The sequence below is a fragment of the Phaethon aethereus genome (assembly GCF_964289735.1).
Source record: "Phaethon aethereus genome assembly, chromosome: 20".
NCBI classification, from domain to species: Eukaryota; Metazoa; Chordata; class Aves; order Phaethontiformes; family Phaethontidae; genus Phaethon; species Phaethon aethereus.
Genome location: NC_138596.1, coordinates 616,672 through 629,751, shown reverse-complemented (window position 1 = coordinate 629,751; position 13,080 = coordinate 616,672). Strand labels below are relative to the sequence as shown.

The 13,080-nt window shown below is 66.5% G+C and overlaps 3 protein-coding genes across 3 annotated transcripts; all 3 read left to right on the top strand.

Annotated features, from left to right (window-relative positions):
* Positions 1-179: 179 nt before the first annotated feature.
* C8G (complement C8 gamma chain) lies at positions 180-3,792 on the top strand (the record flags this gene model as incomplete). Its single annotated transcript, XM_082009120.1, has 7 exons — positions 180-329; positions 1,170-1,309; positions 2,003-2,073; positions 2,409-2,516; positions 2,804-2,905; positions 3,226-3,282; positions 3,779-3,792. 7 exons carry the CDS (start codon positions 180-182, stop codon positions 3,790-3,792), a joined length of 642 nt encoding a protein of 213 aa, XP_081865246.1.
* A 3,176-nt stretch (positions 3,793-6,968) lies between these two features.
* LOC309412297 (lipocalin-like) lies at positions 6,969-9,377 on the top strand (the record flags this gene model as incomplete). The annotated part of the gene is made up of 6 exons (XM_082009172.1): positions 6,969-7,067; positions 8,210-8,349; positions 8,472-8,548; positions 8,669-8,782; positions 9,007-9,108; positions 9,352-9,377. The coding sequence occupies 6 exons, from the start codon at positions 6,969-6,971 to the stop codon at positions 9,375-9,377; spliced, it is 558 nt and encodes a 185-aa protein (XP_081865298.1).
* A 1,329-nt stretch (positions 9,378-10,706) lies between these two features.
* Positions 10,707-12,758, top strand: LOC309412247 (lipocalin-15-like; the record flags this gene model as incomplete). Its single annotated transcript, XM_082009119.1, has 6 exons — positions 10,707-10,895; positions 11,290-11,429; positions 11,640-11,704; positions 12,003-12,116; positions 12,536-12,637; positions 12,733-12,758. The coding sequence occupies exons 1-6, from the start codon at positions 10,800-10,802 to the stop codon at positions 12,756-12,758; spliced, it is 543 nt and encodes a 180-aa protein (XP_081865245.1). The 5' UTR covers positions 10,707-10,799.
* Positions 12,759-13,080: the final 322 nt, after the last annotated feature.

Here is a 13,080-nt window from a genome sequence, read left to right as displayed (position 1 = left end):
CCCAGCCCCCGGCCTGCTCTTGACTCCGGCCTTTATCCCAGCCTCCCGGCCTACCCCGGTCGGCAGCTCCCGGGGGCCCCACCTGGCCCGGCTCCAGGCCGGCCGCGGTGCCCGCCTGACCCCGCCGCCCTCCTGCCCCCGCCGCTTCCCGGCAGAGGCGGCCCCGCCGGACCGGCACCATGGCAGCCCTGGGCACCCTCCTGCTCCTGGGCCTGCTCCTCACGGCCCCGCCGGGGCTGGGGCAGGCGCCAGGGCGGCGGCGGCGGCCGCCCCCTCCCCGGAGCACGTTGGAGAAGGTGGCGGCTCAGGAGGAGCTCAGCCTGCCCCAGGTGAGGGGTCTGTGGGCACCCGTCCGTCCCTGCTACCAGGGCTGGGGTCACAGCCCTGCACTCGGGGCCACAGGGAGGCAGCGGTGGCTGCAGCCCGACCCCCTGCGTGTCCTTCTCCAGGTCTGACCCCTCAGCGTCCCCCCGGCCCGCAGTGTCCCCGCTCCAGACCTGTCCTTGCAGCCTGGCCCCCAGCCCGAGCCCCCCCGGCGCACCCCCCACACCACAGGCAGGGGTCGCGGGAGCATGAGCCCAGCTCAGCCCCGCGCACTGCCCCCAGAGCTGCCCCATGGGGCAGGCGCAGGGGCCGAAGCCTCGCCAGGGACCCCCGTCCTGGCCAGCTGCCGTCCAGCCGGACCCCTGGCTCCCGCAGCCGCCTCCATCCTCAGCCCCGGGGCTGGTGCAGCCATTCTTGATTCTGGGTTTGGCACTCGGTTCCCTGGCGGCGCTGGCCATGGCCTCCAGCCGGGCCTCGGGTTGAACCTGGGGCTCTGCTGGGCAGTCCGAGCTGGGGCCGCAGGGTCCGGGCACGGGAGTGGAGTGCTTGCCCAGCGCACGGCCAGGGCCGCCCTGGGGTGCTCGCAACCTCCCTGGCAGCGTGAGGCGAGGGTGGATGCCTCGGACACCCCTGCCCTGCAGCCCCCCTGTACCCGTGCCAGGCTCCTATCTTCCTGCTCTGTCCCACCCACTGGCTCCCACACAAGGGCAGTTGTACCCCGTGGGCACGCCAAGGCTGTGGGCAGAGGTGCCAAGTGAGGGTAGACAGCACGGAAGAAAGGTGCTTAGGGTGGTGGCACCTTGGGGTGGTGGTCCAGCAGATGGTGCCACCCCGGTGCCATGCAGCTCACAGGGAGGTGGTTCCTGGTCGGCATGGCCTCCCGCTGCAGCTACCTGGCGGAGCACAGCCACCGGCTGGAGGCCACGGCAGTGACGGTGACCGTCCTGGATGGGCAGAGCCTGGCCATCAGCACCTTCAGGAATCTGTGAGTGACACCAGCCACTGGGGCCACAGGCAGGGACAGGGACGCTGCAGGCAGGTCAGAGCAGGGCCAGTGCCGTGGGATGGGGACAAGGGACACGGGGTGGGATGGGGATGCTGCAGGCAGGTCAGAGCAGGGCCAATGCCCCCGCCACGGGCTCCAAGGAAGAGAGAGCTGCCCTGGAGCAAAGTGTGGGTGGGATCTCCTCTGGGATGTTTTGTGATAGAAGCTGTGGCCACAGCAGGCTGGTACCCTGCCACCCGCATGGCCACCAGTCTGGGGTGGGTGTGGGCTGCCCAGGCTGGGCAGGGTGAGGGGCAGCCAGGCTGGGGAAACTGAGGCACCGATCAGGCATGTGGTCACTCCGCGGCCGCCCAGCCGGGCACCAGCTATTGGGGTTGCCCCAGTGGCAGCATGGCTGACGAGGGGGATCTCCAGCACATCCTTGGGCGCTTCCCCCTGGGCTGAGGGGTTAAACCAGGCTTAGAGCTGTAGGGAGGGGGCAGGGACCCCTCAGGCTCAGCACGTTTTCAGGCTCTGCATCACTCACTGTGTCTCCACGGGAGTCTGGGACATCTCTTCGCAGCATCTCCCTGGGGAGAAAACAAAGGCCCAAGAAAACAGATACGGTGTGTGCCCTGGCAAGCAGGGATCCTCCCCAACCTGTGCTGACAACCTCCTCCTCTCCCTGTACAGGGACGGGATGTGCTGGGAAATCAGGCAGCGCTACCTCCCAGCCCAGGCACATGGACGCTTCCTCCTGAAGGGTGAGGGAGGCTGGGCTGGGGCGGCATGGGGGCTGCAGGGATCGCGGAGCTGGAGCCACACACTCCTGCCCTCAGCAGGGCTTTGGTACCAGTGTCCTTCCCCCCGGTATCTCACCTCTGGGGTCTCAAAGTGCCCCAATGCCAGATGGCATCATGGGCAGTGCCACGGGCTGGTGCCCACTGGTGGAGAACGGCACCCTGTGGGGCTGCACCAGCTCTGGCCCTGATTTTCACCCCTTGTACACCCCACTCATGGCAAAACAAAGCTCCTGGACAGTGCTGGGGCTAACCAGGGTTAACCGGGACTAACTGGGGCTGCCTTCTCTGTTTCCCAGGCCGTGGCTATGGCAGCAAGGTGGACGTGTTGGTGGGCGAGACGGACCACAGCAGCTACGCCATCCTCTATTACCAGAAGGGACAGAGCATCTCCGTCAAGCTCTACGGTGAGTCAGTGCTTGGGGGCTTGCAGAAGATGGACAGGGGCAGCAGAGGGCTGGGAAACCTGTGCTGGGCTCAGGGGATACCCACCAGAGCCCTGGAGGACCCAGAGGCAGAGGTGGGGTCTCCCTGAGGGTCCTGGTCGCCAGATGGAGAGTTTTGTCCCCAAACGCTGTGATGGGGGGAGCCAGTAACCAGCTTCTCTGATCTGAAAAACCCCTTGGCCCTGTGGCACGGGGGGGGCGTTGGGGCAGAGCTTGAGGCCGCTGACGGCATCTTCCTCCCCACACAGGACGGACCAGCCAGGTCAGTGACGCTGTTGTGGACAAGTTTGAGCAGCGCGTCAGGGCTGTGGGCCTGAGCGATGATGTGACCTACTACTTCCCCACATACGGTGGGTGGCACGTGGTCCCCTGGGAGCAGGGGGCACGCGTGGCGAGGGCTGTGCCCAGGAGGGGCCTGGCAGTGGGGGCTGGGGTCTGTCCCCTCCAGCATGGGGAGGGGGAGGCACACCCACGAGGGTTTGAGCAGCTTGTGGCCCAGTGTTACCCACAGTAGGGCCATGTGTGGGGTCTGTCCCCATGCTGTGGCCACCACAAGGACAGGGATGCACAGTTCAAGGACTGGGCTGTGCCCCACAGTGTCCTTGGGGTGCAGGGCTGGGAGGTCCCAGTTGCCCAGGCAAGGGTGACCACCCTGGGCTCTCTCTTGCAGGGTTTTGTGACTCTGCAGACGAGTTTCACATCCTCGATGGTGAGTTGTGGATCCTGGGTGAGGCACTGGGTCCCTCCACGTGCCAGGCTTGGCCCCATCTTGGGCACCACGTGGGTTCTCCGTGTCCTGGCTGTGCGCTGGGCATTCTGGACCGGATCCACACCCACACACCACCACGACTGTGTGGTCCTTGCCTCAGGAGCGCAGGGGGGCTGGTCTGGTACAGGGGGTCCATGCCAGACCATCCACCAGGACAGGGTCCCTCTGTGCCCTTGTGTGGGGTGAGGAGGTGGCAGACCATCACCCTAGCAAGGCAAAGCCCCGTTCACCTCCGACATGGGTCAGGCTGGGCTTAGTGGGGTCTATATTGGTGTTTCCTGGGGTGGGGACTGGTCTGGGGCAACCTGGGACAGGGACACCCAGGGGTGAGGGCTGGGCTTGCCAGGGACAGCTCCATCCCTGTTGGCGCTTGGGGAGGTGGAGGTGAGTCTCCAGCCCTGGCGCTGGGCTCTGATGTCTCCCCAGCCCCTCAGCACTTCCCTTTCCCTTCCAGAAATGAAGTCGTAGGCGCAGACAGCGTCGCCAGGAGGTCCCCAGAGCTCAGCCCTCACCTGATCCAGCCACCCATGGCCATGCAGGACTGAGCTGGGGTTTGGTCAGACGCCTCTGCAGCTCCACGGCTCTGGAGCCAGCCTCGGGGCTCCCTGGCTTCGCCAGCTGCCCTGGCAGCTGTGTCTGTCCTTGTCCTGTCTCCCGACAGCTTTGTGTCACCCCTCTGCTCTGCGCCCCGGTGCCCTGCAGCAGCCAGCGACACCCCAATAAACGCCTCAGAGAAGCGTATGTGTCCGTGCAAGTCACCCCTCGATCTGCCCCAGCAAGGCCAGTGCTGCCTCCACCCCGGACTGCTGGTGCCCTGGCACTGTGCTCCTGGTCCGGGGGTCCTGGGGGGGCTGGGGGGCATTGCAGCCCCCTCTGCGCAGCTCCGTTGTCCTCTCCCCAACTACGGGACACCAAGGCAGGAATTGTGGCAGTTCCCAGTTAACTCGCAGGTGCTGTAGTACACGTGAGTCTGGCTGGTGAGTGAGGGAAAGCCCCGAGTGCCCAGCACAGTGCTGTGGGGTTGCACGGGCTTGGGGGCGTTGGGGACCGGTGCAGGATCATCCCTTCCTCTGGGACAAGCCAGGAGATCCCTCAGAGACCCCAGAGGATGAAACCCCAGCCCTGCAGTGGTCCTGGGGCCTCTGAGGCAGTGAAACACTCTGTTCCTCTGTCCTAGCCCTGCAGACCGTGTTCCCCAAGGGGCTGCTCCCTGGGCCGGACCCCTGCCTGCGAGGGGCGTGCAGGCTTCCCAAAGCCTGCCTGCACAGCCAGCACCCACTGGAGAGCCAGGCACGGGATGTCCTCTGCATGCTCTGAGCACGCTGTGGGCGCTACGGGGGCTTGGGGTGCAACCAGGGTAAAGGGGCTGCAGTCCCAGGGGTAACACTGCAGGACCCCTCTGCCCTGCGTGTCCAGCCTGGTTGCGTCTTGGGCCGGTGCCAGGATGTTTTGGGCAAGCGGGGCCACTTCCCTGGCACAGGCTGGGCGGTGCGGGGGGACGGGAAGCAGCCCCCGGCAGCAGGCTGGTGCGGTGTCCCGGCCACCCCCCAGCCCCCGGGGCGGGGAGTGGCCCTCTGCCCCCAGGGCTGACGTTTTGCAATCTTTGCGGAAACTGGTAACACATGTTGTTTATCAGGGACTTATGTAAGGGACCACCACGTGACTTGCCCGAAGCCAGCCCCGGTCCCTGCTGCCCATGTGCGGGGCAGTCGTGTCCGGCCGCCCTTGCAGACCCCCCCCGGCCACCCAGTTGAGCCTGGCAGAGTTGGGGTGTTAAGGATCCCGCTCCCTTTCTGCCTTGCACCCACCTGGACCCCAGAGGTGGCTGCACTGTGGTGGAGCCATGGCAGGGCGAGGGGAGAGCCCTGCCTCCCATCCTGGGGAGCTGGGCTGGTCCCCAAGGATCCCCCTGCACCCCGCACCCCGGCTCAGCCCGGCCCGCACTTACCTGGCATGAACCCATTTTTGGGGTGCAGAGACCCAGGCTGTGCCTACGGGCCTGTGCCCGGGCATGGCGGTGATCCACAGCCTGGGCACCTCCGTGCTGCCCTGCCCCAGCCACAGCAGCGGGCTTAGCCGGCCCCACGCCGCTGCTGGTGCCCCCGTGTGCCCCCGTGTTGCCCCCATGCTCCTGAGCTTGCATCCAGCTTTGCCACCCAGGTCCTTGGGCTGGCCCCCGGCTTTGCCACCCCGGCAGAGCCGGGAGAGCAGGCACATCCTGGGCACCCTTTCCTGCTGCTGCACAGGGCAGGGATCCGGGGACGCCCCAGGCAGCAGGGTGGTTTTGTGTCCTTGCCCCCACGCAGAACCACAGGGACACCCATGGGTCCTCTGTGCCCCTGATGCCTGATGGAGAGAGCCGCTCCCAGCACCTTGCAGCCCGAGTGGGCTCAGACAGGGGCTGAGTCCCCAGCCCAGCGGGTGGGGGGGCCCCAGCCAGGCTCTCGTGATGCCTGGTCCTGCCCGGCTCAGCTTTTGTTTTGTTTTAATAAATCCGCAGAGCCCGGCCGCCGGCGCGTGGTGTGCAGGGGCAGGCCGGGCTCGCAGCTGGGTGCGGGGAAGGGAATGTGCTGGGGCGGGCGGGCAGGGTGGGCTGCCAGAGGAAAAAACCAGCAGTTGTGAAAACACGCTCCTTACATAAAGCGCCTTGGCAGGGCCGTGCCGTGGGGAGAGCTGCCGGAGCTGATGCTCTGCCCGGCGCGGCCAGCCCTGCCCACACTGTGCCGGATCCATGGGTGCCGGTGCTGATACCCAGCATCCACCCCTAGCCCTCACCCTGTGGGTGCTCAGGGTGTCCCCAGATTAAAGGGGGGCAGCCCAGGGCCCACTGGTGACCCCAAACCAAGGGGGACGATGTCTTTCAGCCCCTCTTGGCAAAGGGTGCAGGGTGGCACGGGGAGGATGAAGCACTGGGAGGTCTGTCTGGCTGTGTGCTGGTCCCCAGGGAGCTGGGAGTCTGCCCGAGGCTGGGGTCTGGCTCCCCCCCAACACCCCCAGCCCCCCAGCTCACCATCGGGGTGCACTAGAGCTGCCTGGAGAGTGACAGGGGCTGCTGAGACCTTCTTTGGGTGCTGAGATGCTTCTTTGGGTGATGCAGGGACTTGGGTCAGGGCAAGGCGGGGGGTCCCAAAGGTGCCCACAAGTCCCACATGTTGGATCAGGACCTGGCAGGCACTTGGTGTTCCCTCCACCTCTCTTGGACCCCTCTTCGAGTCTGAGTGCGGTCGTCCCGCGAGGACGGGGCAGCCAGCAAGCCCAGGCCCCCGGTCCCGGCCCCCCGTCCGCGCCTGTGGGCAGCCCCAGCTGCCCGCTCCGGCCCCGGGCTGCGCCGCGCTGGGGGCAGGGACGGCCGCCGCGCCGGCTGCAAGCTGTGTTTTTGCTGCGGAGCAGTTTGGCACCCCAAAGCAAACATGTCATATCAACAGGAGGGAAACGTTCGCAGGTTCCCCCGCCTGCCCTTTGGCTTCGGCGCTCGCCCCTGCTCTTGCTTGCATAACGGCACGGGGGGAGGCAGGGCTGGCCCCCCTGGGGCCGCCGCACAGCCTGCCCATAAATAGGGGCTTGCCGGACTCGCCGGCACTGCAGCACTCTGCTCCTCTCGCTCGGCTCGGCTCGGCTCGGCTCGGCTCAGCTCAGCGGGAGACATGCGCGCCATGCTGCTCGGCGTCCTGGGGCTGGCCCTGCTCGGGGCACTTCACGCGCAGGACAGCGTTCCCGTGCAAACCGACTTCCAGCAGGACAAGGTGACCCAGCCTGGCCGGCATCACTGGCGTGGGGGGGCCGGGCTGTTTTGGGGCATCCTCACCCTGAAAATGCGTGGAGATGGAGGTGGATTTGGGGCCAGGCCGGCCCCAGTACTGGGAGGGGCAGGGCAGCCAGTGTGCCCACAGCTCCCTGTCCCTGGGGAGCCCCCGGGGCCTGGGTTCGGTGGCTCCGGAGGGGATGCAGGATCCAGGCTCCGGTCTGTGGGGCAGGACGGAGGAGGTATGGGGCCGGGCCGTCTCCTGTGCCATGGGGTGGCTGTAGAAGCACAGGGATTTTATAGGGGGGACTGAGAAAAGCAATCTCAGTTTGACAGGCAGCACAGAGATGGGCCACGGACCCCCCCCCCCAACATGGACCCCATCTACCCCCAACCCAGGGCCCCAGAAAAACAACGGCTGCTGTGCTGCGGGGTCCCATGCACCCCCCTGCCCTCCCAGCCCCTGGGTGCCCGCATGGTCCGGCTGCTTGCGCTCCCCTTCCTCCCCCCATGGTGGGCAGGAGCCAGAGCAGCACAGCCCCAGCCCAGCTGCACGCTGTGGGGCCGGCCCCACAGCCCTTGGGTCCCACCAAGCCGGGGCAGGGGCCACGCTGCCTGCTCCTCCAGGGAGCCCCTGGGCAGGTCCTGGAGGACACAGCCACCCCAGGGAGGTGATGGGGATGGAGGCATGTCCTGCCAGGGTGGTCCCAGAACAGCCCATCTCCAGGGCTGGCAGCTCCCCGCGGGTGCATTGAGCTGGTGGCCCTGGGGACCAGGCTGGGTGAGCCATGCTGGCCCCGGGGTCCTGACCCCTCCTCATGCCCCTGGACGGATGAAATGGCATCTCAGAGCTGGGCAGTCTTGCCACCCCCTCCCTGGGCTCGGGGCGAAGAGAAAGCAAAACACCCTGAGTGCCAGGCAGCAAAGGACATGTCGTAAACCAGGGCTCTCCCTGCTGCTGGGTTTTGTGGATGCTGAGAGCTGTAGCAGCTCCCTAGGGCACAAGGACCCCAGGACGCCGTCCTGCCATGGGGCGCAGGCTGGCGGGGCAGGGGGAGGTGGCCTGGGCTGGGGCTGGTGGGTGGCTGAGGGGCAAGATGGGGATCTCTGCCCAGCTGGCGACTGAGCGGAGGTTGTGTGCAGCTCACGGGGAGATGGTACAGCATTGGCCTGGCCTCCAACTCCAACTGGTTCAAGGAGAAGAAGCACCTGATGAAGATGTGCACCACGGTCATCTCCACCACTGCAGATGGGAACCTGGAGGTCACCTCCACCTACCCCAAGTACAGGCATGGGGAGGGGGTGGGTGAGCAGGGGGTGCTCCCCCATGGTGCCATGCCTGGGGCTATATGTGGGCTGGAGCACCCCCCCGGCCCCTCTGACATCCTTGTGCTGCGCTCCCCAGGGGTGAGCATTGCGAGAAGAGGAACAGCCTTTACACCAAGACAGAGCAGCCGGGGCGCTTCAGCTACACCAGCCCACGTGAGTGCCCAGCTCCCAGCCCAACCCCGCTGTCGCCTGTCCCTGCTCCTGTCCTCGCCAGAGCATCTCAGGGCTGGCTCGGTGCCTGGAGCTGAGCCGTGTCCTCCCCATCCCCTGCAGGCTGGGGCAGCAAGCATGACATCCGCGTGGTGGAGACCAACTACGAAGAGTACGCCTTGGTGGCCACCCAGATCTCCAAAAGCACCGGCTCCTCCACCATGGTGCTGCTCTACAGTACGTCTGCCTCAGGACCCCCATGCCACATATCCCCCGGGACCCTGGGGGATGTCCTCAGTGGGGGACACCTCCCATGGGAGAAGGGCAGCATCATCTCCCAAGCTGGGGTGACCCATGGGGTTGGGACACTCATTGTGGGGACACTGGCCCTTTCTGGGCTGCTTGTGACCCCTCGCTGGGGACTGCGGGGGGGCTGCCTCTCACCCTGCTCTTCGCTGCAGGTCGGACAAAGGAGCTCAGTCCCGAGCGGCTGGAGAGGTTCACCCAGTTCTCCAGGGAGCAGGGCCTGACGGACGAGGAGATCCTCATCCTGCCCCAGACGGGTGAGAGCGGCTGGCGGGAGAGGCTGGAGGGGCAGGGGAGTGGCAGGGAGCTGGGGGATAAGGTAAGCTGGGGGGCTAAGAGGGAGGAGACCCTCCTGCCTTCTCCCCTGCCTCCCTGCGAGGCTGACATTGGGGCCAGCCATGGGGTGCCTCTGGGCAGAGCCCCCATATGGGGTCTCTCGGGGGGGTCAGCGGTCCCCCAGACCATGGAGGAGCTGATCTCCACCTTTCTTCCTCCTGCAGATAAATGCATGGCAGATGCTGCCTAGGTGAGTCCTGCCTTCACTGGGGCTCAGACCAGCCCTGCGGGGGACAAGGGGGTGTTCAGAGCTGCTCCACCCTGCAAACCCTCCACCCCCTTCTAGCCCTCCCAGGCTGCTCCTCTCCTGGTGTCCCCCTTGACCCTGGCAGGGATCTCCCACCCTGTCCCTATGGGGAGGCTCTTTTGTTGCCCTGGGCCCTGGGTAGTGGGTGCCCACCCACTCGACATGGGGCTGGCAGGGCCAATGTCCCCCCCATGTCCCACCCATCTCCCCCAGCTCAGCCGTGCTCGCCCCCCATCTCTTCCAGGCAGACCCACCAGCTGCTGCCGGCCGGAGCCCTGAGTGCGCTGCAAGCCAGCAGCTGCCCCGTCCTGTCCCCAGTGCACCCCCAGCACCGCAGCAGCCTTCGCTCCCTGGCTTCGCACCCCACACCTGTACCCCCATCCCCATTAAAGCCCATATAAAACCACCCCCCACCACCCTTGTCTGCTGGGTCATCATGGAGGGAGCCCCAACAGGGCGATGGGGAGGGGGAAGCACGGCTGGTGGCGGTGGGCTGGGCTGCGGCTGGTGCCGGGCTTCAGGGGTGATTCCGGCTCCTGGCCATGGGGCCGCTGGGGTGGGACCCCGTGTGCGCTCGCAACACCACGCCACGGTGCTGCCAGGCCACCAAAGCTGCCACATCAGGGAGAAGGGGTCCCCGGGGCTGCGACCCGCAGGGGGATCCTCTCCCGCCTGCGCCCTGGGCTACCCCAGCCTCCCTGCCTCAGCCTGACTGCCAGCGAGCAGGCCAGCAGCGTGGGCATGGGGCGATGGGCAATTGCAGGGGGGGTCTCCAAAAACATGTGGGCGGGATGGACATGAACCACAGTGACGGCTGTGAGCGTTTGGTGTGGCTCAGCGCTGGCCGCCCACCTGGTCTCCATGCCATGAGCCCAGACTCTCCCTGGGAGCAGAGCCTGTGCCTGCTGCCAGCAGCCCGGGAAGCCGCAACCCCTTCTGCAGGGCACCAGGCTGTGGCTCAGCCCCGGGCTAAAACACTGGCCCAAACATTCTCCTCCTTGAGGCAGGATCCGTCCTGGCACTGCCAGACCCTGGGGCCAGTGGGTAACGGCCAGGAGTGGGGCACTGGGGGCACGCTCATCCCCCTCCCCAGACAGCACTGGACACGGGACATCACCCGGTGCCCGACATGCTCCGGGCTGGGTCACACACAAGGCTGCATTCATCCGGGACTGGGCAATTAGAGGGGGAAGGGGCCAACGCTGTCACCTAACACGGGTACAAGTTATCGCTGCTCTTGTGTAACCTGTTGCATAAAGCGGGGGTGGGCGGGGGGTGCGCCAGCAGCGGCGGCTATAAAGGTGGGTGCGGGAAGAGGCAGGTCCATGCAGCCCATTCTGCCCACGTCCAGCCCCTGGAGCAAGGATGACAGCGGTGCTGCCCAGCCTGGCGCTGGCCCTGCTCTGCCTGCTGTGGGCAGGGGCTGAGCTCCCTGTGCAGCCAGGCTTCAGCGCTGAGAAGGTAACGGCACAGGGTGCCCACCCAGACGGTCCTGCCTGGGCTGGAGGTGCTGCCTGGGGCAGGGTGCCCGTGCTGCATCCACAGCTGGGCACCCCCGGTTCTGCCCCTGGGCTGGCACCGGGGCAGCTGCCAGGAGGGTGTGGATGCTTGTGCAAAATTGGGTTAGTCCCGGCCAGCTCCTGCCTGCTGTGGGCAGCGGTGGCCCTGCTGTGATGGGGCTGTGATACCCCCAAGAGTGCAGCGCTTCCCCAGGGAACATGGGCCAGCCATGGGGCAGGGCAGGGTATTCCGCACGCAGGTGGGTGGCAGGTCCCCACGGAGGCTGGCAGGTCCCCCTGGCAGGTGCCACATCCCCACGGCTTTTCCAAATACCACCACTCATGTCCTGCTGCAGTTTGCAGGGATGTGGCATGTTGCAGCCGTCGTTTCCAACTCCTCCATGTTCCTGAAGATGAAGGGTGGGATGAAGTCATCCATCACCACCATCAGCTTCACTCCGGAGGGGGACCTGGCTATGAAGCTTGTCTGGCCCCTGTGAGTGCCCATCCTGCTCGCCGTGGGCAGGGGACTCCCCTCCCCACCAAGGCGGCTGGATGAGGAGCATCCTCCCACAGACGCGCTGCCCGGCCCTGCCTGCGCCCTGACACGTCCCCCAGGCAGGCTGAGCTCCCCCCTGCCCCACCACCCCGCCGCCCTCCCATGTGGCCTCGAGCCGTGTTTACCGTCTCCATTTTCCCTTTCCAGGCTGGACGGATGCCAAATGTTTGAGCTGCTCTTCCAGCGAAGCGGACAGGCAGGGCACTACATGGGTAGGTGTGGGCAGGGGGGGATCGGAGTCATGGACGCCCTGAAGTGGGCGGTGGGCATCACCTGTGCCCCGTGCCCGGGGAGCGGTGGGAGGCGGGTTTGGCCGCTCTGCCTCCATTGCTCGGCAAGAGGCTGTGCTGCAGGCGGGCACCGGCTCCGCCCGATCACGCGGGGGTTCCCTTCTCACAGCCCTCGTGGGCAAAGCTGGGGCTCAGGCCCCAAGCTGTGACCCCCAGCGGGGGCTACGGAGGTGCCCGGGCTGTGCTGCATTGCCCGACCAGGCACCCCGGGGTCCCTTAGCTGCAGAAGAGAAGAGAGACCTGCGTGTGAGGGAGACGGACTACAGCCACTACGCCATCGTGCACGAGCTCCATCAGAGCGGGCGGGAGCCCAGCACCGCACTGCAGCTCCTCAGTGGGTGTCAGGAGCGCGGACGGGCACCCATGGCTCCCCAGGGTGGGATACGGGCACCGGCAGCAGGCACGGGCTGGGGTCCCAACCACTGCTGTTGGCCACCGTGTTGGCACCTTAAATGCTAGCACCCACACACCCAGCCACACCCAAGGAATTAATTTTGGGCTGAATGGAAACCCTGCACCAAAAATACCCCCGTTTGATTGTGGTTTGAACTGAAGCCCCCCTGCAGTGTGCCAGTCTGGCTGCAGACCCCAGCACTGCCAGCCACTCCATACCCCCACCCTGCACCTCCATGGCTTTGCTTTTGCCCTCCCCTGGGTCCCATCGCTGCCACGCGGCAGCCAGACCCCCGGGGTGGGGCTTGCTGCCGGGTCCCCCCGCACTCACCGGCCCCCGCTTTGGATGTCTGGCTGCAGCGAGGGAGCAGGACGTGAGCCCCCGGCTCCTGCAGAAGTTCAAAGAGCTCATCCCCACCGTGGGCTTGACCAAGGACATGCTGGCCATCCTGCCCACGTCAGGTGAGTGCCAGGAGGGCATGGGGCAGCACGCACGGCCCCTCTGCACCGGGAAGCTGCGCGGGGGCTCATGCTCACCCCTCTCTGCTTTTCAACAGACCAGTGCACTGAGGCCATCAGGTGACGCCCCCCCCGGGAACCCCCCCGCCTGCCTCAGGCCTCTGCGTCACATCGGCGTTCCCCTGCTCTAACCCTCGTCTGTCTGTCCTGCCTCCCCGCAGCTGAAGGGGCCAACGCCAGGGCCGTGTGTCCTCCCGACCTGGTGGAAACTGGGCTCTGTTCCCCCTTCCATGATGCCCCTTCCCGTCCTCCCTGGCCGGCCTCTGCCAGACCCACTGCCCTGCGCCAGAGTCACGCCTCACCCTCCTAAATAAACATGTGCAGGAGCTGCCCCGGAGCTCGGTGCTTTTGTTGTGGGGAGCAGGGGTGTTGCCAGGGTCCCCAGG